Source organism: Protopterus annectens, chromosome 2.part2 (genome assembly GCF_019279795.1).
Source record: "Protopterus annectens isolate FY-2018-M chromosome 2.part2, PAN1.0, whole genome shotgun sequence".
Classification (NCBI taxonomy): domain Eukaryota; kingdom Metazoa; phylum Chordata; order Ceratodontiformes; family Protopteridae; genus Protopterus; species Protopterus annectens.
The window spans coordinates 413787282-413810831 of NC_056730.1; the positions used below are offsets into that span (position 1 = coordinate 413787282).

A 23550-nucleotide genomic window follows, 5' to 3' on the forward strand; every position below is an offset into this window, starting at 1 on the left:
CTTCCACTTTCTCTCTACCAGCTTCCCGTATCACTTCATCTTTCCCTGTCACCTCCCCAGTTGGTTTAAGGTCACTCAAGGCTCATGGGTTTTATCCATCATCCACAAGGGATATTTCATGGTATGGAAATCCCTTCCTCCTTTTCTGGGCATTCTTCAGCCTTCTCAGGAACAGCTTCCTTTCTTTCCAGGACTGCTTTAGGGCCTATTGGCTTTGGGCACTATTCAAGTTGTGACCCCTGCCCAGGAAGGGTAAGAGTTTTATTCCAGGATGTTTCTAGTTCCCAGGAAGGAAGGCACCTTGAGACTCTTTCTGGACCTTTCTCAGCTGAACATCTTTCTAGATGTCTCTTCCTTTTGGATGTTGTCCCTTTAAATCCTATTCCCTCTTCTTTTTCCTCAGGCCTTCTTGCTATCCCTGGATCTCAAAGATGCCTATCTTCACATTGGTATGCATCCCCTTTTCAGGAAGATTTAAGTTTTTCTGTTTCTTCCTTGTATTTTCAGTTCTCTGCTTTGCCCTTTGGCCTTTGTACTGCCTCAAGGATATTCATCACATGCTTCATTGCCTTTTTCAGGATGAGAGGGGTTCATATCTTTCCTTAGCTAGATGACCAACTCATTTAGGCTTCATCCTCTGAGGTTCTGTGTCAGCACCTTCAGTTTACTGTTTGTTACAAAGCCTGAAGTTCACCATAAACTTTCAGAAATCAGTCCTGGTTCCCTCTCAAGATCATGTTTTTCTTGGTTGCAGGATCCAGACCATTCCTAGGCTGGCAACCCTGCCTCTATCCAAGGCTCTTTCTCTAATCTCCATTTTCAATCTCTTCTTCTCTTGGCTCGTGTCACAGCCAGGGATTTTCGCAGGGTCCTAGAATTCATGACCTTTACCATTCCCATGCTGACCCTAGCCAGACTCCATATGAGAAAACTACAGTGGTTCCTCAAGTCAGTGTGGCTTCAACACGGTCATCCACTGGATGTCCTAGTTCCTTTCCTTCCATACTTCAAACTCAAAGTCCAGTGGTGGATTCTTCAGCTTTCTCATATTTCAGAACTTCCTTTTCCACCTCCAGTCCCATCTCAGGAACATTTTACAGATGCTCTGGACAGGGGGTGGGGAGCCGCCTTTGGTTCTGTTAAGGTCCAGAGTCTCTAGCCTTCTTATCACAGGTCCAGTTACATCAACATAAAGGAGATGAGAGCTCTGTTCAGACTTTTCATTCCCTTTTTCCTCTACGGCCTCTCAAAGTCTTTACAGGCAATACTATAGTGATGTGGCATATCAACAAGTAAGGAGGGGACATGGTCATACCTTCTTTGCAGATTTGCTCTTCAGGTCTGGGATCTAGCTGTCTAGTACTGAGCAACTCTTCAGGATTTTTGTATTCATTCAGAGCAAAATATAGTGGCAGATGCCTTGAGTACGTCTGTTACAGAGGCTTACGAATGGATGCTTCACATAGATGTGTTTTTGGACATTGTCCATCTATGGGATACTCCACAGGTAGATCTTTTTGCCTTCCCTCTCTTCCTGTTTTCTGTGCCAGGGTCCAAAGCCTTCTGACCTGGAAGGTGGATGCACTATCTTTTCCTTGAAAGGGGATTTTTTTCTACGCCTTCCCTCCCCATCCTCTGATTCTGAGGGTCCTGCTCAAGATTAAGCAAGACTACTCCAAAATCTTGCTGGTGACTCCCTTTTGCCAAAGACAGCATTGGTTCCTCCTCCTTCACTTAGCCAGGGGCAATCACCACAAGTTACCTCACAAGGCGGACCTTCTCACACAAGAAAGTGGGTCTCTGATCCATCCTTGCTTGCCCACTTTTCAACTGACGAGGGGGGTGATAGGATTTTGATCCCTTTTAGCCACCTTTTTTCTGACTATGTGCTTAGGGTTCTGCAGGAGACCAAGAAACCGACCATCAAGAAATCATATTTGTCCAGATGGAAGAGATTTTCTGTCTGGTACCTTTCTCATAACTAGGATCCCTTTGGTTATCTCTTCGTTGTGTGAATTGCTCCATACTAGGTTGGCATATTATTCAGTTAAAGCTTACCTTTCAGCTATTTCTGCTTGTCTGCCCTTGACTCCTGCTCTTGCCTCTAGGTTTGAGGTCAAACAGTTTTTTAAAGGCACCCTTCATATCAGGCGGGTATGGGGTATAAAAAGTTTGTTTAAACATTTCCAACCAGAGTATCTGTACTATATGGATTTGATAGCTTACTGTGGGAAAAAGCAAAGCCTGTTCCCATAATCTCTTGAGACAGATATCTGCAAATCATGCTCCTACATGACCCTGTACCTATTGATAAGGCACTGGTTGCCTTGTATTGTCAGTTTGTATGGGATATTAATCTGAGCCTTGCCCAACTTCTCAGAGTCTCTCTTCACTGTTACCCAGTTAAAGAGGGCAGTCTATCATGTAGAGAACTTCTTGAGTATAGTTTTTATACCTCTCTGGTCAATGAGATATGAAGAGCCCTACCTGACTCTTCAGCCCATATCTTTCCTTTAATATGAGCCAGGAGAGGATTAGGCAGGTGTGATATATATATATATATATATATATATATATATATATATATATATATATATATGTATGTATGTGTGTGTGTGTGTATATGTTTATATATACAACACGTGTGTGTGTGTGTCTGTGTGAGAGAGAGAGAGACGAGTTATCTCTTTATGCATTTTATTGTGGGCTGAAACACTAATGTGTTTTTTCCAGTGGTACATTTGACGGATCATGTAACAGTCAAAGTTCATTAGTCAACTTTTACATGGGGTCTTCGCCCTCCAACACATATTAATTCCAAGGTCACACAAACTCAAGGATGTTTTCTCTTTCTTTGAGTTTGTGTGACCCTGGATTTATTATGTTTAATTTCCGGGGATGTGGAGCCCTCGTGTTGCAGGGTGAAGATCCCATGTAAAAGTCGACTTGTTTTACTTTTGGTAATAGCAAACGTAACCTATTGGTTTAAATTTGCAATTGCTGTTTTTCAGTGATCTTGGATGTGATTAATGGTAATCATTCATCAGTTTGTTTAATGTCTTGTGTTTTGATTAAACTTGTTGGAGATTATTCATTACAAACTGATATGTATTCATTCTACCTAAAATGCTGTTATGGCGCATAGGAAAATTTGGGGAGAATTAATGAGCTTTCAGCAGAGAATGTATATAGGTGTGGACTGGAACCTTATTTGTAATAGCGTGGATATATTGGGGCCCTAGACTGCAAAAATATAACAGGCAAGGGTAGATTTCTGATGATATATGTGAGAATATTTGGCATGGAATATGTGACTTCAGGAGCAAGATAAAAATGCTAGATCATATAGAACTTACGTGAGCATGTGCATTTAATTGAAAGCTTCACAACTTATCCAGTAGCTGTATCAGATCATGCAAAAATAAAAAAGATAAAGATGCAGGGTAGATATGTATGGATGAGAGACCGGTGCTTTCCTCCTGGGTAGTTAAAAAAATTAAGGAATGGGTAGTGGACATCATTCAAGACTTGGGGAAGCTAAAATTACATCAGATGAGATAGCTATTTAATGGGATAAAATAAATTGGAGTTTAAAAACATCGTAGAATCAAGAGATAAAGAAATTTAGAAAACTAATTGGAATTATTTAACAGGGTTGACAAATGTTAAAGTACTGCAGAAAAAGTGGAGCAACACCATACTGCCAAAGGGACAATGAATATTTTGATAATATATGTGAGTTTAGAAAGTGTACTGCAGTGCAGCTGTTTTTCGATAACTCTAGAACACAAAAAATAAAATTACTTTGGCAGAAGGAAGTAGAAAAAGTTATAGCCAGATTCAGGAGCCTGTAACAGGAAAAACAACTAGGGATCCTATAGTGCTGTTGGGCATACTTCAAAAATTTTAACATTTGTATAAAGCACAGGGTTGGGGAAACCAAGAAAAATGCACAAATGTAAATAGTTATGAATGCATAATTATGCCAAGGTTTTATAAAGATGAAGCATAAAAGTTAATAAATATAGAAAAAGAGATAGGATAAATATGATCTGTAATTAATCAACAGGGAAGTCTCTCGGAAAAGATGGTATTTTTATGGAAATTTGCAAGTTAGGAAGGAAGTGATAAAAAATCTGGAAAGTTTTGTTTAACAATATTTTAAGATGGGGTGGGCAGAGTACCAGCATCTTGGAAAAAAGTGTGAAAGCTATGCTACCTGAAGAGGGTAAAAAAACATTCAGATCCAACTTTATATAGTCCTGCTTCAGTTTTAAACCATGATTATGAAGTGTGCATCTGTACTAGCTAAGAGAGTGGCAAAGATGTCACCAACGTTGAAAGATGTAGATCAGTATGTTTTTGTGGAAGAGCTGTAAGATCAGTATGTTTTTGTGTAAGGGAGGCAAACATTTAGCAATAATAATTGAACAAAGATGACCCAGAGGGAAGCAGAGTTTCAAGAAAACCCTGCTATTGTAGGTGGGCTTGATGCAGACTAAGCATTCGGTAGAATCAGTTCGGATTTTGAGTAGAGCAATTCTAGCATTTGTTTTTCCTGGTAGAATAATAGGGTTAATAAGGAAGATATATAATTGGTCGAAGGCATTGAGCCAAGGTGGGATTGTCCTGTCTGACATACTGTGTTTTAACAGAGGAGATGGGCAGGTGTATCCTCCTTCTCAACTGTTGTTTAACCACTGGGAAACAAAAAATGGATTCATACATTTTAGGTTGTAACTGGATTCATACTCATAAAACGCAAACTTTGTTTGCAGATATTATTTTTTACTTAAATACAGAAAATGACATATTGGTTTTGTGGAACATTTTGAGACAGTTTCAAATGTTTTTGCATTAACGTCCTGCAATTTACATCAGGGATTATTGGCATAAAATGTTTTCTATGTAATAAACAAGTAAACGTTGAGCTAAAACAAGTCAACAGTGAGTGACATGTACTTACAAAAAAGGGATGATGGTTAATTTATGTACCTCAAACACACATGGTTCAGTGGTTCGATTCTTGCTTTTGAAGTGGCTAAGCTTAAAATGTCTTGCAAGGGCAGCTAGCATATTACTTAGATATGATTCTAAGATAAAATAAATGCTGTGGTGTTAAATTGTGTACCCATGCATGAATTGGTTCAGCACTACCAATCCTAATGAGGACACAGTGAGATTAATAAAATAAAAGGGGTTGTATTGTGGCAGTTAGGGATATGTGGAAGAAGAAGCTACACAAAAGATAACACAAACATTGAGAAACTAGTTCCTGATTTTGTATGTAAGTAGTAAGATACAAGCAGTGAAGATGTTTAGTATGCATGAGCTTCGAAAGATTGCTGTTAAGCAACTGTTTTTTTTATAATAACCCTAGGGCACAAAAACTTTCATCACAATGACTCAGGCAACAAAGTAGAAAGGGTTGTTGCCAAACTTAGGGAGCCTTTTACAAAGAAGGTAACAAGAGATCCTGTAGAGGTATTAGTCATATATGCATGTCAGAGGCGTTTTAATCAACAAGAAGGGACATTCTGCCATGCATCTTAGTATGGATGACCTTTCTTTTAGGTTAACTCTGAGTGTGGTTGTCATTTAGGGACTTTTGTTCCTATTAAAAGGATAAAGCTTCAATATTTGAAGTTTTGTGTGTTAAGTTAATATGTCTTGGGGGGGTTGGGGGTTGTTTTCTTGTTTGAGGGCTTTCAATAAAACAAAAAGTTTTATAACATGTGACAGGCTCAAATGTACATGACAAGAAACAATTGTATAAAAGTTTACCCTGCAAGACAAGTGTGTGCAGGTAACACAAAAGCTGGATGCAAAGACAAGTGTGCAGGTAACACAAAAGCTGGAACTAGACATTTAACAAAAAGGTGTTAAACATAAAATTTGGGAATAGTAACTTTTTAATGCAATGATGCTTTCTATAATGTCTTTAAATGTAAATGGCCTAAACAGATCAATACAAACAAGAGTAGTGAACTAATTTAATCAATGTAGAATGCAATTAGCTATGTTACAGGATACACACTTAGAAAGAACTGGACATGTGAATTTGATAAAGAAAGGTTTTCAGGATGGTTATTCAGCAGAATACCTGGGACAAAGGAAACGAGGAGTATTTCTATTAATTGCAAGAGGAGCAACAATTGTGATAGGAGAAGATGAAAAGGATGATAATGGCAGATTTGCAGTGCTAAGGGGCTACTGGCGAGGGAGGGGTTTTACACTGGAATGTATTTACATTCCACCTAAAACTGCTATAATGGAGCTGAAGAATTTTCTGGGAGAAATAATCAGTTTTCAGCAAGCTGTATTACTTGTAGGTGGGGACTGGAATTTGATTTGCAGCAGTGAAGATGTGTCTGGAGGACCCAGAAGGGAAAATATAATAAAGGAGAGTAGATTTTTGAAGGAAATGCATGGAAGATGTAAATTCAGTAATAGGAGTTTGGAGTAAATTTACATATTATTACCCAAGATACTGGGCTAGGCTAGACAGAATTTACATTTCACAGGAACATGTGCATTTAATTGAAGGCCTTGATACCCAACCAATAATTATTTCAGATCATGCGTTAATAATAGCTAAAATAAAAACGCAGGGTAATGAAATAAAAAATGAGACATTGGCGCTTTCCCCCTATCTGTTGAAAAGAGAAGAATTTTAGGAATGGGCAGTGGAGATTATTCAGGAGCAGTTAGAGGATAGAAATTTCTTCTGAAAATATAGCTAGGGAGTTGGGACAAAGTTAAGGTGGAGTTTAAAAATAGGGTGGAAATAAAAGAAAGGGAGCTATGATTAAGAAGTAACAAGAATTATTTAGAGGGACTGAAATGTTGGAAGTATTGCAGAATAGGGGGAGTCTCACAGAACAAGAGGAGGAACAATTGGAGAATGCTAAGCAGAAAATAAGGGATTATCTCAGTAATATGCATGAGTTTAGAAAGATTGCTGTTAAGCAACTGTTTTTTGATAATAACCCTAGAGCACAAAAACTTAGCACAAAGACTCGGGCAACAGAAAGTAGAAAGAGCTGTCACCAGATGTAGGGAGCCTATAACAAAGAAGGTAACGAGATCCTGTAGAGGTGTTAGAAATATCTCGAAATTCTATGAGAGCCTTTATAAAGCAGAGAAATAAGAAAATCAAGAAAAGATACAAATGGAAATGTTTATGAAAGAATTATATATGCCAGTGTTAGAGGTAGATGATGTTCGATTACTAACAGGATAGGAGATGAGATAAAAATTGTATAACCAATCTACAGGAAAGTCCCCAGGAATAGATGTATTCCTGTGGAAGTTTGGAGGCTAGGAGGAAAAAAAACTGATAATCTGGAAGGTTTTGTTTAACTGTATCTTAGGAGAAGAAGTACCACCGTCATGGAAGAAAGCAGGGGTAGCTGTAATACCAAAAGAGGGTAAAGATCCATCAGATCCAGCTTCATGTAGGCCCACTTAAATACTAAACCATGATTATAAAGTGTTCGTGTCTATAATTGCTAAAAGAATGGCAAAAGTAATGCCAAAACTGATAGATATGGATCAGTGTGGTTTTGTGGAAGGGAGGCAAACATTTGACAACATTAAAAAAACATTGATGATCCAGAGGGAAGCAGAATGATAGAAAATGCCATTGTTTGTTAGTGGATTTTGATACGGAGAAAACATTTGACAGAGTCATCTGGGACTTTGAGCAGGGCAATGGAAGCATTTGCATTTCCTGAAAAAATTATAAGGTTGATTAGGCGAATGTATGAGGGATCAGAGGCAAAAATTAGTGGGGTGGGGTCCTCTCTGACAATTTTTGCTTGAGCAGAGGAACTAGGCAAGGGTGTCCTCTTTCCCCTTTATTATTTGCATTATATTTAGAACTATTGGCAAAGAAAATAAAGGACTCGGAAATTCAAGGATATAGTTGGTGTGGTAGTCAAGAAAAGCTGGCTCTATTTGCAGATGATATTATTTTGTACCTGACAAAACCAGAAAGACATTACAGTGTTATGGAACATTTTGAGACAGTTTCAGATCTTTTCGAGATACAAAATGAATGAAGCTGAAACAAAGGCAAAAGCAGTAAATTATATACCTATGCATGAACTGTTTCAGGAATACCCAGATTTATGAGGAGATGATAAAATGAAATGTTTAGGAGTATGGATTAAAAATGATTCTAGTGTTGCAGCTAAGGATATGTGGGAAGAGACTAAATGAAAGATAATACAAAAATTGAGAAAATGGAAGCTTTGTTATATGGCTATGGATAGTACGATACAAGCAGTTCAAATGTTTTTGGTCCCTTTGGTCTTAAACACAGGTAAGGCATATTTTTATCAACCAGTGGAGAGCTTGTGGGTAGCAGTTAATAATGAGCTGAAGGACTTTATCTGGGAGAGGAAGATGGCAAGAGTCAAGTGGGATAAGATGATTCTTCCAGTAGAACAGGGTGGATTGGGATTACCCAATTTGAAGGGATATTTCAGAACTACACAGTTAAGACTCCTATGCATACCACAAGCAGAAAACTATAATGCAAAGAGGAAAGGGATGATGAAACTTGGGGGAAGCTCAAGAAACAAGGAGAGACTGAGGTTTTGGATTCAGGCCTTTAAGGAAAATAAGAATAGTCACGCAGTATAATTTATATTCATAAAGCAGCAGAAATTATTCTAATTATTAAACCAATACGGGAGTGGAGAAAGGAGATTCTGCTGATAGGGATGACTGCAATTAGGGATACAGACAGTGGGCAAGAGGGGGCAGGAATTTATTGGAGAAAACTGGCAAAGGAACCAAGGTATTAGCAGCAAATAACCAGAGAGGGAAAGATGATAGAAGGGGAAGACACCAAGAATTTATTTGGACTGCAGGTTAGAGATTGCCATCCCTATCAAGGAGTATAGGCAAAGAGAAAGAAAAAGGAGGGTTCTAAATGAGAGACCAGCACTGGTAGAGTTTTTAATAGTCTAGAACAGAAGCTGTCATTAAATAAATATTTAGTAGAGCATATAAAATATTGCATAACTATAAGAATCAATCAGAGGAGGTTAGAAAGGATTGGGAAGAGTGACTGGATAAGCAATTCACAAAGAAACAATGGGAGGATAATTATGTCTCCCAAACATGTAACAAAATCTAGATTTTGGATTTTGCCTTGAAATGTTTGCATAGATATTTTTATACCCCAAGTAGATTCCAGAGAATTTCTCCGCAGGCAGACAATAAATGTTGGAGGTGTGAAGGGGAAGAAAGAGGTAGTTGGGAACATTTTCTGGGAGGGGGTGAGTTGGTGGACTTTAAGGATTCCCTACAGGATGCACTGTTGGAAATGCTGGGTGGGAAGATTGGTCTGATGGAGATGATTTTTCTGAGCTGTGGTACAGAATCAGAATCGCCTAGATATGGTAAGGTCTTGCTGTGTCTAATATTGGTGGTTGTCAAAAAAAGCAATTAATAGAAAATGGAGATCAGAATTTAAACCAACTATACTGGAAGTAGTGAATATAGTAATAGAGATAAAACAACTCGAACTGAGATCTTTAGAAAAGAGTAGGAGCATACTACATATGGGAAAAATTTGAATTTTGGGAACAATACATATAAGGGAGGAATGAGGTCTAAAAGGCAACAGGAGTTAAAAGAATTATGCAGTGTTTAAGTGAGAAAGATTGGGTAGATTATAAGTGATGCATAATGTTTGCAAGTGGGAGTGTGTGAGTATGGTTTCTGATGTAAAATGCTTGCAACTAGTATTGTGTCTCTGTGGTTTATTTTCATTTATATAAATGTATGATTGGCTATGTAGTAAGTGATGGTTTAATAAAGATGTTGCTTGTTTAAGAAAAAGGCAGGAATTGAATAAGTAATGTAACATTGCTTAGGTTGTATGATATATAGAAATATATGTGAAGTATATATTTTTTATATTAATATACTATTATTTCTGTTATATGAATGTAAATTTGCCTATGTCACAAGTGTTACTTATTTTATTATTTATTTAACATTTGTTTGCCAGGATAGTCTGACTGGACAACAAGTGTCCGTTTTCAGTGGAGTCCTGGGGGAGAAAAACTCCATAAGTTTACAGAGAGAAGAAAAATTTACAAAAGAGACATTACAGAGTAGTAGCATACAGATTGCAGACTTTACAGCTGTTACAATAAGAGGATATTCCCCCTTTTGGTTGAAAATAGAAGTGTGCAAAATATACAGTGAGAGTCGATAAGAACCTGGTAGAGCATTGCAAGATAAGATTTTATATATATATATATATATATATATATATATATATATATATATATATATATATATATATATACATACACACATTCAAGCAAATATACATGTAAGAGTATACATACATATATATGCATACATACATAAACATATATACATACATACACATACGTGTGTGTGTGTATATATGTATATGTATATATATATATGTATATATATATATATATATATATATATATATATATATAGGTTTACTATCAAAAGATTGACCATTTGGTCGAAATCGTAACATCTTGTTGTTGTATCTTTTGGCTTTTCCCGGTTAGGGGTCGCCACAGCGGAACTCCGGTCCGCTAATGATTGGCAGTAGATTTTTACGTATCGAGTTGCCAGCCCTGACGCACAACCTTCAACTAAGGTACGCCTATTCATGCATGTCTCCACACAGAAGACGCTTTAGCTGAGAATCAAACAGGACAACGTGTTACTGTGAGGCGACAACGCTACCGCAGCACCACCACCGCAGAAAGTTCATAATATCGAATTCAAAACATCGACATTCAAATGGTCGACAGACACACGCAAATAACACCCCCCCACGCTACTTATATATTACAACTCCGAGGTTGCACAGCAGTGCTGACAAGGGAAATCCTTGTCTGTTGTCAGCATAATGTCGACAGCATGTCGACCAAATGAACTAGTTAATATTCATGTGTCGACCATATGAACTTTAGACCATATGACTTTCAATCTTTTGATAGTAAACATATATATATATATATATATATATATATATATATATGTGTATACACACGTGCACACACACGCACACTTGTATATATAGGTTATTGCTCACACATGGATAGGTATAGTTAGATGGTGTTATTTGTTAACTTCAATAAAGGTGTATGGAAAAAAAATAAGGGACATTGTGGATGATTAATGAAGAGCTGAAGGAATATTTTTAGGAGGGGGGAATAGGAGAGCAAGAGTTACATGGGATAAACTGATTCTCCCCATAGAACAAGGTGATTTAGGTTTAACTGATGCAAAGGAGTACTTAAGAGGTACACCGTTAAGGCTTTTATATATACCTCAAACATAATTTTATAAATCAGGGGTGGAAAAGGAAGATGATGAGATAGTCAGACTAAGATTTTTGGATGCAAATCCTTAGGGAGAATAGTAACCATACAGAGTAATCTATACATAACCATTCTAAGAAGTAGGCCAGCGCAGGAATAGAAGGACATTTCACCAAAAGGGCTGTCTGTAAGTAGGAGTATGAAAAATAGACAAGGAGGAGCTGGAATTTACTCAAAGAAATTAGGAGAGGCACCATGGTATTGGTAACAAGTAATTCTGGAGGGAAAAGTAAGAGTGGAATGAGGCTAAGCAGAAGTTTAGACTGCAGGTTGGAGACTGGCTTCCCTATTGGTGATTAATTACAGACTGTAGCCAATAAGAAAGAGGTAGAGGAGTATTAAGTGGAAAAACCAGCTCTAGTAAAATTCTGGATAGCATCTAGAATATAAGCTTCCTTTAAAAAGAGATCATCAGTAGGGCATATAAAATACTGCATAACTATTAGAAGCAAGTGAAGAAAGTTAGAAAGATTAGAAAAAGAGAGTAGAAATGAAGTTTACAAAGGAACAAGTGAAATAAATGTGCAAAGCTCTCAAGAATGCTAAGTCTGGAAGGTTTAGGATTTTTTGCATGCAGATGGCTGCATAGGTATTTTAACACCCCAAGTAGTCTTCAAAGGATTTTTCCTCAGGTTGATAGCAAATGCTTAAAATATGATAGCGAAGAGAAAGAGGTAATTAGGAAAATAAATGTTTTTTGGGAATGTATTACATTGATAGAGCTTAAAAAATGTTTACTGAGTGCATTGACAGAAATGTTGTGGGAACAAATGTTTGTAACTAACGAAATAATTTTGTTGAGCTGGCATATATGATTTGAATTATTTTGAATTATTTAGACCTAGTAAGGTGTCACTAACTTTAATGATATTGTCTGCTAACAAAAGCAATTACTAGAAAATTGATATAAAAATTGCTAAAAATGTGATTGCAATGAGGAAGAGGTAATTGAGAAAATGTTTTTTGGGAATATATGATATTGGCAAAGTTTAAAAAATGCTTACAGAGTGCTGACAGAAATGTTTGGGGGAACAAATGGTCGTAACTAAGGATTTTTTTTTTGAGCTGGCATATATGATTCGAATTATTTACACCTAGTAAGGTCACATTAATTTAATATTATTGTCTGCCAATGAAAACAATTACTAGACAGTGGAAATAATAAGATTTTTTTTTTTTTTTTACTTTGTTTCTAGTTCCCAGAAAAGGATGCACCTGGAAACATGTTTTGGATCTTTCTTTAATTAACATCTTTCTCAAGTTTCAAGAAGATGACCCTTCCGTCCTTGCTTCCAATGATTCTTCCACAGATTTTCTTTGTGACATTGGATTTGAAGGGCCTCTACCAACATATTCCTATTCATCTATAAAATAGGAAATTCTTATGGTTTTGTCTCTCTTCATAGCACATTCAGTTTTCTGCTTTACCCTTTGTTTTTTTATATACTGATCCAAGGATATTGGCAAAGTGCCTGTCTCTTGTCATTGTCTTCTTCCCATATTGAGCTCCACTTATTTCCTTAGCTAGATTACTTCCTTAGCTAGATTATTTCCTCATTCAGACTCCGTCTCAAGAACGACTTCTGACTCTTGTAGTTTATTATGGATTTTTTGAGCAGTCTGGAGCTCACTGAACTGAAAGATGTGTCAATTAATTCTATCCCAGGATCAGATTTTCCTAGGAGGCAGACTCAACACAATCAATGACAGCTTTTATTCCAACGGACTGTCTTTCTGAAAGTAATCTACAAGAAAAAGAACAGAGATTCTCAGTGCCTTAGAATACATGGTATTGATTATTCCTATTATCTTATGCCAGACTCCATATAAAGAAGATTCAGTGGTATCTGAAGTCTGAGTGGAGATTCAGTATTGTCATCTGTTACCCTTCCAAATTCCTCTTTTCCCTTTCATCAAGAAGGAACCTTTATGATAGATCAAACAGATTTCACTTAACCCAGGAGTGCCCTTTCTGGTTCCTTCCCCTTGCCAAGACTTGTTCACAGATGCCTCATATCTGGTGTGGAGTATTTTTTTTTCCATGGGCATCAGGTTCCAAGGGGTATGGTTTCTAAAAGAAGGGCCACATCAGCATAAAGGAAATGAAGGCTCTTATCCCTGCAATATCTCTGGACTCCTGTTCCTGTTTGATCTACACAGCCAACACCACAGTTAGTGCATCAATAAGCAAGGATGCAAAGTCTTACTATTTCCATAGGTTAGCTTTGATAGCTTGAGAGAAAGAGGTACTCTGTACAAAATCTTTCTCAAGACTCTGTACCTACCCTTAGGATGGAGCATGGTAGCAGACTTTGAGTAGATCCGCAGTAGGCTTTCACAAATGGATACTTACTCAGTGCGGTACTCCAGATGTAGCTGTTTTTGCCTCCATACACAGCAGATAGCTGTGGTTGTTTTGTTCAAGGCTAACATGCCCTCAGCCTGGGAAAATAGATGCCATGACATTTCTTTGGAAACGTAGGTTCCTTTATGCTTACCCTCCACTTCCATTAATTTCCAAAGTCATCCTTTAGTTCGAGAGGGACAAACCATAAGTCTTGATGATGATTCCCTTTTGGCCCAGACAGCATTGTTTCCCCCTGTAACTTCCAGATAATATCCCACTGAACTGCCACCAAATAATGTGACACCTCCCACTATCCTGCGTCAGTAACTAAGGAGCTTCAGTCCTCACTGAAGACAGTGTGAGACTGTCTCATAAATAGGAGTAATAATCCACAATTTTTCCCTAAGATCACAACAGGAACATGCTCTATAATCTGAGACTGGACTGCATACTTATATCCACCCCTAATGTAACTCCTTATTAATACACTTCAGAGCAATGTGTCCCAGTTTTAAGACCTCTGATGCTGTCACACATCCAAACACATCTGTGAAAGCCTGACACATATTTCCAGCTGTGTCCCTATCCCAAAGTAATACGGCAGAGCTGCCACTAATCAGATTGCCTTCATGCCCTTCTAAAGGGGTGTCTAATTATGGAAATTAAATATTAAAACAAATGGTAGCAAATGAACTAAGCTGCCAGGCTTTTGGAGTGGCCTGGAAAGTTATCAAGGCAAGTATAAGCACTTTCAAATCACTAAAGAAAACCCCGATTGACCAGCCACAGTGTTGTTGTGTCTTTCGGCTTTTCCAGGTTAGGGGTCACCATAGTGGAACTCCGGTCCGCTAATGATTGGCAGTAGATTTTTACTTGCCGAGTTGCCAGCCCTGGCGCACAACCTTCAACGAAGGTGCGCCCATTCACACATGTCTCCACACAGAAGACGCTCCAGCTGAGAATCGAACAGGACAACGTCTTACTGTGAGGTGACAACGCTACTGCAGCACCACCACCGCAGATGACCAGCCACAGTGTAAGTTAAAAGTATTTAATAATGAACAAAATAATAAAAATATAAAACAGTAATTTCAAATAAACAGAACTCAATTGCCAGGAAAATGAAATCAATACTGAAGGATAGAAATCCAACATTTAGAAAAACTCTGATTTAACTGGTTAGTTGTAATTTTCCTATCTGACTAAAGAACACTCCCTTATCTAAACTAAATTACAACAGGGCAAAGGCAGGCTTACAGTTCTTGGTGAGTCCTTTTGGGCATCCACTGCCCAGTACATCCGTTAACAACTCACACCTGGTTGTTAACTGACAACTAACTTCTGTAACTGACAGCTTCTGACTTTCTATCTTCACCAGGCTCTTTTGTAGTCTAGTCTGTCGTAACTGATTCAGTTCTAATTTTCATTTCATATTTTGAAAATCACTCAACAACTAATTTCTAAAGTTCCTTCTTGTCTTTCAGCATTCAATGACGGCATTTGCAGATCGGTTGAATCTGAGACAGAGTTTGCCTTTTAGAATCTTTCTTCACAAACGAGCAGTTAGAAATATAAAAGGACAGTGCTCAAGTCTTTAAAACATTCTGTACAAACAGGTCATAAATTAACATATAAGTAGTTATTTACAGTATCATAGCTGGTTATGCTGGCGTACAATACACAGGTCAGTCTGTAATTATTCAGCCAGACATGCTAGAACAAATAACAGTGTCTAATTTCTTCACACCCCCCTTCCCCCTTCTCTTTCATTTTACCAGGCGCAATCATCACAAGTTAGCTCACAGGATGGGCTTGTTTACACAGAAAAAAATCTCTTTAATTCACCCCAGTCTACAGACTTTGATCCTGACTCTTTGAGAGAGAGAGAGAGGGATAGAGTTTTAATTCCTTTTAGGCAATGTTTTTCTGAGAATGTGGTAAGATTTTAAAGGCTGCTTGAAAATCAAATACAAGTAAGTCTTATGTCACCTAATGAAAACATTCTCCTTTTGCTGGCAAATAAATATTCTGACTTACTTCTGTGAGTTGTTCAATGCTGGGCTGGTATTTTCTTCCATTAAAGCACAATTTCTGCTTGCTTACCTCTGGATCCATCACTTTCATCTCTCTTTGAGGACAAACAGTTTTTGAAGGGCATCCTATATTATCAAGCCACCAAGAAGAGCTGTCCCTCCTTCTTGGGCTCGAACTGTTCTTGATGAGCTTTCCTTGTCTCCTTTTGAACCTGCTGCTTCAGTAAAGTTTTGAAAATAGAAGACAGTGTTGCTAGTGGCTTTGACTTCTGCTAAATGTACTTCAGAGTTATAAGCCTTGTTGGTTGTCCCCCCTTCTCATTTTTCATAGTGACAAGGTTGCTCTGCAAAGTAACCTCCTTTTATGCTTTAGATTGTTAATGACCTCCCCTTGAATCAGACCATTAATTTGCTCGCCTTTTCCCTTCTCTGTAGAATAAGTGAGGAGAGGTTCTTGCATTCCCTGGACATGCATAGGCCAAATCAAGTCTGTCAGGAAATCAGATCTGCTTTTTGTTTCTATCAAGGACATAAGCTTGGGTGCTCATTTTTCCAAACAAACTATTTCTAATTGGATATCCAAGGCTGTCTCTGTGTGTGTGTGCCTCTCTCTTTCTCCCTGTCTTTCATGGTAAGCAGCTTCTAGCTTTAGTTAAAACACATTCCCAGGACCTGGATTCTAGATCTATTCTTGAAGCAGCTACTTGGTCTTCCAGTCACTTGTTTACAAAACGTTGCAAGACTATGTGTTCTCTAGGACTAGAACAGGATTTGTTAGGGCAGTCTTGCTAAGTTTTCTGGACCATAATCCTGTTCAGGTTTTCTCCTCTGTCACTCTCTTCTTAAGACAGCTTTGGGGATTTCCCAACAATTAATAATACTGTAACAGTGATCAAGAAAGGAGCTAGTAGAGTTGTGTAAGAAGTTGCCATAACGATAGATGTCCAGATAATCACTGTAGCTGTATTGCATCCTCCACTTCATTCTTTCATTCATTTATTTATTTATTTTTTTTGTTGGACCGACTTGGATTCCTTATTTTTTTTCACCCTCTTTGACCTGTACATATGTACTTCTACTTTTCCTTCAGTTCCTTGTTTGAGGCAAAAAGTCATAAGGTAAGTCACATCTGTACACCCCTTATGTACCCCTGGCACTTGTGGGATGAGCTCATACTTTGAACATCTAGAGCAAGGGAAAATCACCCAGGAGATGATATTCTGGCCGGGTGTATGGGTATCCTTGGCAGTATATTCCATCACTTAGTAGTATTGCAACAGTGATTAGTCGACTCTACTGATCTGATTAAGTCATTTTCATTTATTCCTCAATTGTTGGGTTCGGGTCCGATCCTCAGATCCACTTCAGCCAGTTCTTCCAGTTCGTGGAACACTGAAACTCTCAAGCTCCTCCCTATACCCCTAATACCCTAGTCATCTAACATACCTCAGATCTTGTTTGCTGCTATAGCGTTAGCACATGGTCACTGTAAACTCGTGTGCTTTGATAGTGGTTTTCGTGAGTTAATTTTCCTTTTATACAGTCATCATTCTCTGTATATCTTTTGCTCTTTCCTCCCTTTAAAATTCTTAGGAAGTTATTTCCTAAATCTTTACTACATTTTTTTCAGAATACTCTCTAGAGTGTTCCTTAATACCATTGTTAGTATTCTGTCCCTTACAGTGCTATTCTGCTTGCTGTTCTTTTCTGTTATTTTTGATAAACCATCAGCAGACCAAACCAAAAATACGCAGGGAAGACCAAGTGCATGGATCAAACCAATGTAGTGTTAAGTCCAAAAAAGAAAATCCAGCACAAGGGAAAGATGAAAAATCTTTAGGAATTTATTGTGGCAAACCCCATAGATGTACAGTAAAAGCAAACCGGTTTCGGCTAGAAAGTTTTAGCCTTCTTCAGTGCATCAGAAAATATTCATTAGGCCTAGAAGCTTGCCCTTCCCTCTCATCAATTCTGACCATGTATCACCCCAATCGCCACCTCAGGTCTGAAAACAAAATATTATTGTATTTCGAGAAACCCAAACTCTCAGCCAGCCAGATGTTGTACTCTTATGCTGTCTCCAAGTTATGAAATAAACTTCCTCCTTCACTCAGGACAATCAGTAATCCTGCTTTCTCTAAGAAATCCGTCAAATTACATCTCTCCTCTCACTGGCTATGCTCGTGCACTCCAAAAAATAATCTCTGCACTTGACTCTCACTATAAAGCCTCTACCTTAACAGTTCTTCTGCAAATACTCCCCTCATCTTCTCTGTACCATTCTTACTCCTTGCTGTCACCTTGTCAGTACTCTTCCTCCTTATCCATTTCTGTCACCTCCTGTATACCTTAGCTCACCTTACCACTGTATGAACATTTTTTTACTCTCTTCTGTTGTTCTAGAAAATATGGCATTATTACCTGACTGTAAAACACTATTGCTGTCTTTTCATGTGTTAGTACTGTTCAAAATACCTCTTTCTATGTATCAACATGTTTCTCTCTTGCATGTAATCAATGGCTAGAATGTAATTAATGTAATATTACTACTGCTCAAAGTGTCCTATGTGTTAACATTTTTTACTTTGTATGTAATTAATGTGGAGCTTTTCTCCCCGGGCCTCCACTGGAAACGGGCTCTTCCTATACTCCGGTGGATAAGGCGCTGTCAAGTTCGATTCTCAGCTAGAGCGTCTTCTTCGTGGAGACATGCGTGAATGGGCGTACCTTCTTTGAAGGTTGTGCGTCAGAGCTGGTAACCCGGCACGTAAAAATCAACTAACAATCATTAGTGGACCGGAGTTCTGCTGTGGTGACCCCTAACAGGGAAAAGCCGAAAGACAACAACAAATGCAATAAATAAATGGATGAATGCATGCCAACACACAGAGGAAAATAAATGAAGGGAATAGAGAAAAGCCAGACAGAATGGAGGTAAGTAGAAAGAAGAAACAAAATGAGTACTACCTGTATACAGGAGGAACAGCAAGGAAAATGTGAAGGGGAGAGGTAGGAGCGGAGACTTGCAGAGATGCATTTTAAAAACATAAAGGGAGAAAAGCCAATGGATAGTAGGGTAATGATGCGGTGTACTTTGGAAATAAAAGCCTAATGTAGATGGATGTATATTCAAAGTATTTGTTAGAAAAGTGCATTCAGCAGGACTGCACATGCATGTGTAAACCTTTTTCTGTGTCACATTACTAAAAACTCGGTAAAATAAAATTTAATGTAAATTAAAATTGTGTGTGTGAGACTACCACTAACAGAGATCAAAGGATGTCATTATAAAAAGAAAATGTTTGCTGTTGCCAATGACGGTTAAATAAGGAAATCATTAAGTATTCTCATTGCAAATTGGTGGGAAAATGTTACCATAGTAAATATATTCTCACTGCAGAGGTCACTATGCCATCATAAACTTACATCAGGGAGGTGAAAATTTTGTGAAATGACATTATGCAACATGGTACCCCTGTTAGGACATATTGAGGGTCTAACCAATTAGAAAAAAGCAGCATTTGTTGAAAAAGCTAACTTGTTTTCCAGTTTTTGGGTGTGCTTGTCCTTTAATGTAGGAATAGGGGATGCTTGCATGGTCTGTGGTTGATAGTGACGTGCACGTACAGGTGCTGAGAATTTTTGTTTTACTGAGTATAGCACAACTGGATTTAGTGAATCCACATTTAAATGCCTTCCCTGACATCTTTGGGTACTAACCTAATCTTCAGTGTTTTTGGTGTTGAGCTTTGTGTATTGTGAGCCATGGCTACAGGGCAGGAATTGTTGCATGCTTTATTGTCTGTCACCAGTTCGACTGTATAAACTTGTATGCAAATGATGGTGAATTAATAACTGTTACTTTCAGTGTTTTTCTATGTATAGTTAGCTGTTTGTGTACCTTGCTGACTTTTATTTTTGTTACAGGTTGATGTAAGAGGGACTTCAGAGGAAGAACCATTAAACACAACTGACTCTGGTGATGGACCTGCAGGTATTTTTTTTTTTGTTTTCCCATTGATGGTGTCTCTTAACTTCAGTACATTTACTGTGTTTATTTCCTCTGCTTGCATTGGCTACAGTTTAAACTAGATGCATCCAGGGCTCAAGCCAACAAGCCTTTATATTGCAGTCGGCAGAAAATAGTAGACGCAAACTAAGACCCCCAAAAATGCATTGTGTACACCTTATTTAGTGTTAATGCCAGCAGTTTTAAGGTCCTACAGAAAGACTGCAGATTCACTGGTAGCACTGCTTAGTAATTATATATACATACATATATATATATATATATATATATATATATATATATATATATATATATATATATATACACATACACACACACACTTATAAACCATGGTGAACTGTATTCAGGCTTATAACAGATCCATCATGTCTTGTTAAATGCTGTTTAAGGCTGCAGATAATTGTCTAAATTGCCCCACATTCATATTGCCTTTAATGTAATAAATCATTCCCATAAAAACTGTTTCTTATCTATACAGTGGGGGCCAAAAATAACACAGCCTAAAAACAGATAGGGGACTGTTATATAAAAACATTGTTTGCTCACTTATTAAGGATTTGAGGCATACCTTACTGAAAAGCATTAACATACTAGAAATACTGATGTGATACCAGTGTATTATTTAACTTGAAACTTAAACTTAAGTGTGTTAGTATTGTTTGAAACCATTGAAAACTGCCCTGCATAGCTCTCAACCTCTTAGCACAACAGTCACAGACAAAAACAAAAATAATGTGGCAGGGACAAAGACCCAGAATCAGGGACTGATTTTAAATATTGCTTTTATATACTTAGAATTTTGCTAAGATAACGGGTTTTGCATTAGTAAGCAGTTTATAAAAGGTATGTGCTCTTTAATTCAAACGTCTGTCATTATTTAATGGTTGTGATCCTCAGCAATTTACCAGAAAAGCACAAATTTTATAAGGAATAGAGAAACAATATGCAGCAAAAATTGGGCTTTCTGAAAAATCAGAGAAATGTGATAGGTAAGGCAGGGAGCATGAAAGGAGAAACAATTTTTTTGTGAGGACAAGTCCAGCAGTGCCAGTGGGAATTGGGAAGTGAGGTGGTCAAGCTAAGTAAAATTTTATTTCCATTGTTAATTCCCAGCCTGACATATTGTGAGCAAATCTGTTGACTTTTGCAACTTTTAAAAAATGAACATTGTGTTCTCTGATATTGGTCCAGTGCTTTGACTTACTATTTGTGCATGGTTCAGTTCAGTGCATGCTTTTCTTTCTGAGTGGTACTATTTAACATGACAAGTTACATGCCTGCAGTCTGTGTGCTATGCTTGCCATATGGACTTTAGCCAAGTGTTCTGAACACATGCATGAGATTTATTGCTAGTGTTTTCTTACCCAAGCTACACCTTGGTGTAAGCTTGACTACTGCATTCAGATGTTGTAATTGAATACCCCTTGTTACAATCGCTGATCTAGTTGCTTAGGCCACTGTCTGGTACGATTTCCCAATAAGCAGTGCTAGTGGTCTTCATGCTGTGTCAGTCTCTTGTGCTAGATTGTGCCTGGTCCTACAGGCATCTGTCTTAATTGAATGGTTTGTATTGCCTTTTGTACAGTCTTTCTGCCTCAGTAGCATGTGGAGTGTGTTATGTTCCCCCTCCCACCAATCTGGAGATGGTTGCACACATCTATTCATTCATTAGGAAAAGCACATCATGGATGGTGCCTCCTCATTGCCAGTGTCACCACATACCTTGCAACCTCTTAGCAGAAAAGATCTGGACAAAGCCTATGATAATGGGGGGACAAAGGCGTAAAAATAGGGACAGATTTTGAATATTGCCCTTATAAACTTAAAATGCTGCTAGAATAACAGCTTTTGTATAGCATGCATTTTCTGAAGCCTGTAAAGTCTGAAAATCAAATGTATGTTATTATTTTGTGGCTTCAATCCTCAGTGATTTGCCAGAAAACCACTAATTTTATGAGGAACAGACCAAAAATATGAAGCAAAAATCTGGATATTCTGTGAAAATCTGGACAGTTGAGAGGTATGCCAGTGTGTAGTGTAAGTTTCTGTTGCTTCATCATCTTTCTGTATTATCAAATTGACAACAAACTTTTATTTCCCTTTCCTATATGTCCTGTCCAATTTCTCAGGCCTTGTTCCAGGCCCTACTTGGATGTATGTCTAGGTAAATTGTGTGTGCTGACCACTGAGCAATCTGTCATTCTCTATATTTGCAGAGTATGAGGAAACTGTTGTCTTCTACACCGCAGGACATGGAGGCCTAGCAGCTGACTATTCTCTGGAGATGGTGTCGTGGCTGTCATGTCTGTTCTGGTTTGCTGTGTGCCTCTTAATAAAGATAGAACTATAAGAGAGTCAGACTATATGGTAACATTGGATGTAGTGTCTCTATTTACCTGCATTCCCAACGAGATAGGTCTTGAATATTTAAGACTATATTTAATTAATAAAGGGCTGAGTAACAATCAAGTTATTAGAATTACGATGTTATTAGAGCTAGTTCTTAACTATAATGTTTTTACCTTTGGAAGTGACTATTATCTTCAGATTAAAGGTGTAGCTATGGGCACTTCATGTGCCACCTCTTATGCCAATCTAGTGTTAGCTTATTGGGAAAGCGTCTATGTGTGGGAACAACTGAATTTCTCTAAGTACATCAAATGTTACAAACGTTTTGTTGATGACGTTTTTCTGCTTTGGGGAGGTGATCTGGAAAGCTTAGAAGATTTTGTTTCTTATATTAATGGAACTACCACCTTCCTTACTCTAACAAGCACAGTTTCACAGGTGAAAATAGATTTTCAAGATGTTACGTTGGAGAAAAATAATGGTGTTTTTGAGACTAGAGTATTCAAGAAGCCATGTAGGAGGAATGCCATCTTGCATAGAAGCAGTATGCATCCATCGCATGTGCATAAGAATATTGTCAAGAATCAGTTGAAACGATATTCACACATAACCAGTGATGATCATGCTTTTTTGGAAGCAGTTGTAACTGTAGAACGTGATTTTGTAGATAGAGGCTATCGAACTCATGATTTTCTTTTGAAGGAAGACATAGGACGTGAGCAGTTAGGATTGCCGTATATCAAGCATGATGCCAATGTTAACAAGCAGCCTGTAGTGAAGAAAGGAAATAGGAGAAGGGTAGTTATTCCCTTTACTAATAATAATACCTCCATTGTAAATATTATTAAGAGGCATTGGAACATCTTGCAGTTAGATGATAGTATTAAAGATATAGTAGGTGAGAGACCGGCCTTTAGTTATAAAAATACTAAATCACTGAAAAGGATGCTATGCTATGAAAAAATACCTGTCAATAGGGTTACTTCACAGAGAAAGGGTACCTATGCCTGTCGTACTTGCAATCAATGTGACTATGTAATGAATTCTAATGTCTTTGTACATCCTGATACCAGGGTCAAATATGAGTTTAATGAGTATGCAGATTGCAAATCAAGGAATGTGATTTACTTAGCTACCTGCAAAAAATGTCAATGTTTTTATGTAGGTAAGACTAACAGGACATTGAGGGAAAGAATTAGGGAGCATCTCTATGCTATTCATAGAGGGAATGCTCTTGCTAAGCATACTCTGCAGAATGATATCACACATGCATTTAGATTCATGGTTATAGGACAGTTACTAGAGACAGAAAGATTATAGGTTCATAGGTTCATAGGTTCATACTAGGCTATCTGCCCGAGGGCATTTACAAGCCTAGCCCATCGTTTTGTGGCT

At 37.8% G+C, this 23550-nt stretch overlaps 1 protein-coding gene across 1 annotated transcript in view; it reads left to right on the top strand.

Moving 5' to 3' along the window:
* LOC122795952 (transcription factor TFIIIB component B'' homolog) overlaps positions 1-23550 on the top strand; it is a 905227-nt gene that overhangs the window by 451793 nt on the left and 429884 nt on the right. The window contains exon 8 of the mRNA XM_044064434.1: positions 19704-19770. Within this exon, the coding sequence (XP_043920369.1) occupies positions 19704-19770 (67 nt within the window). The remainder of the gene's footprint in view (positions 1-19703; positions 19771-23550) is intronic.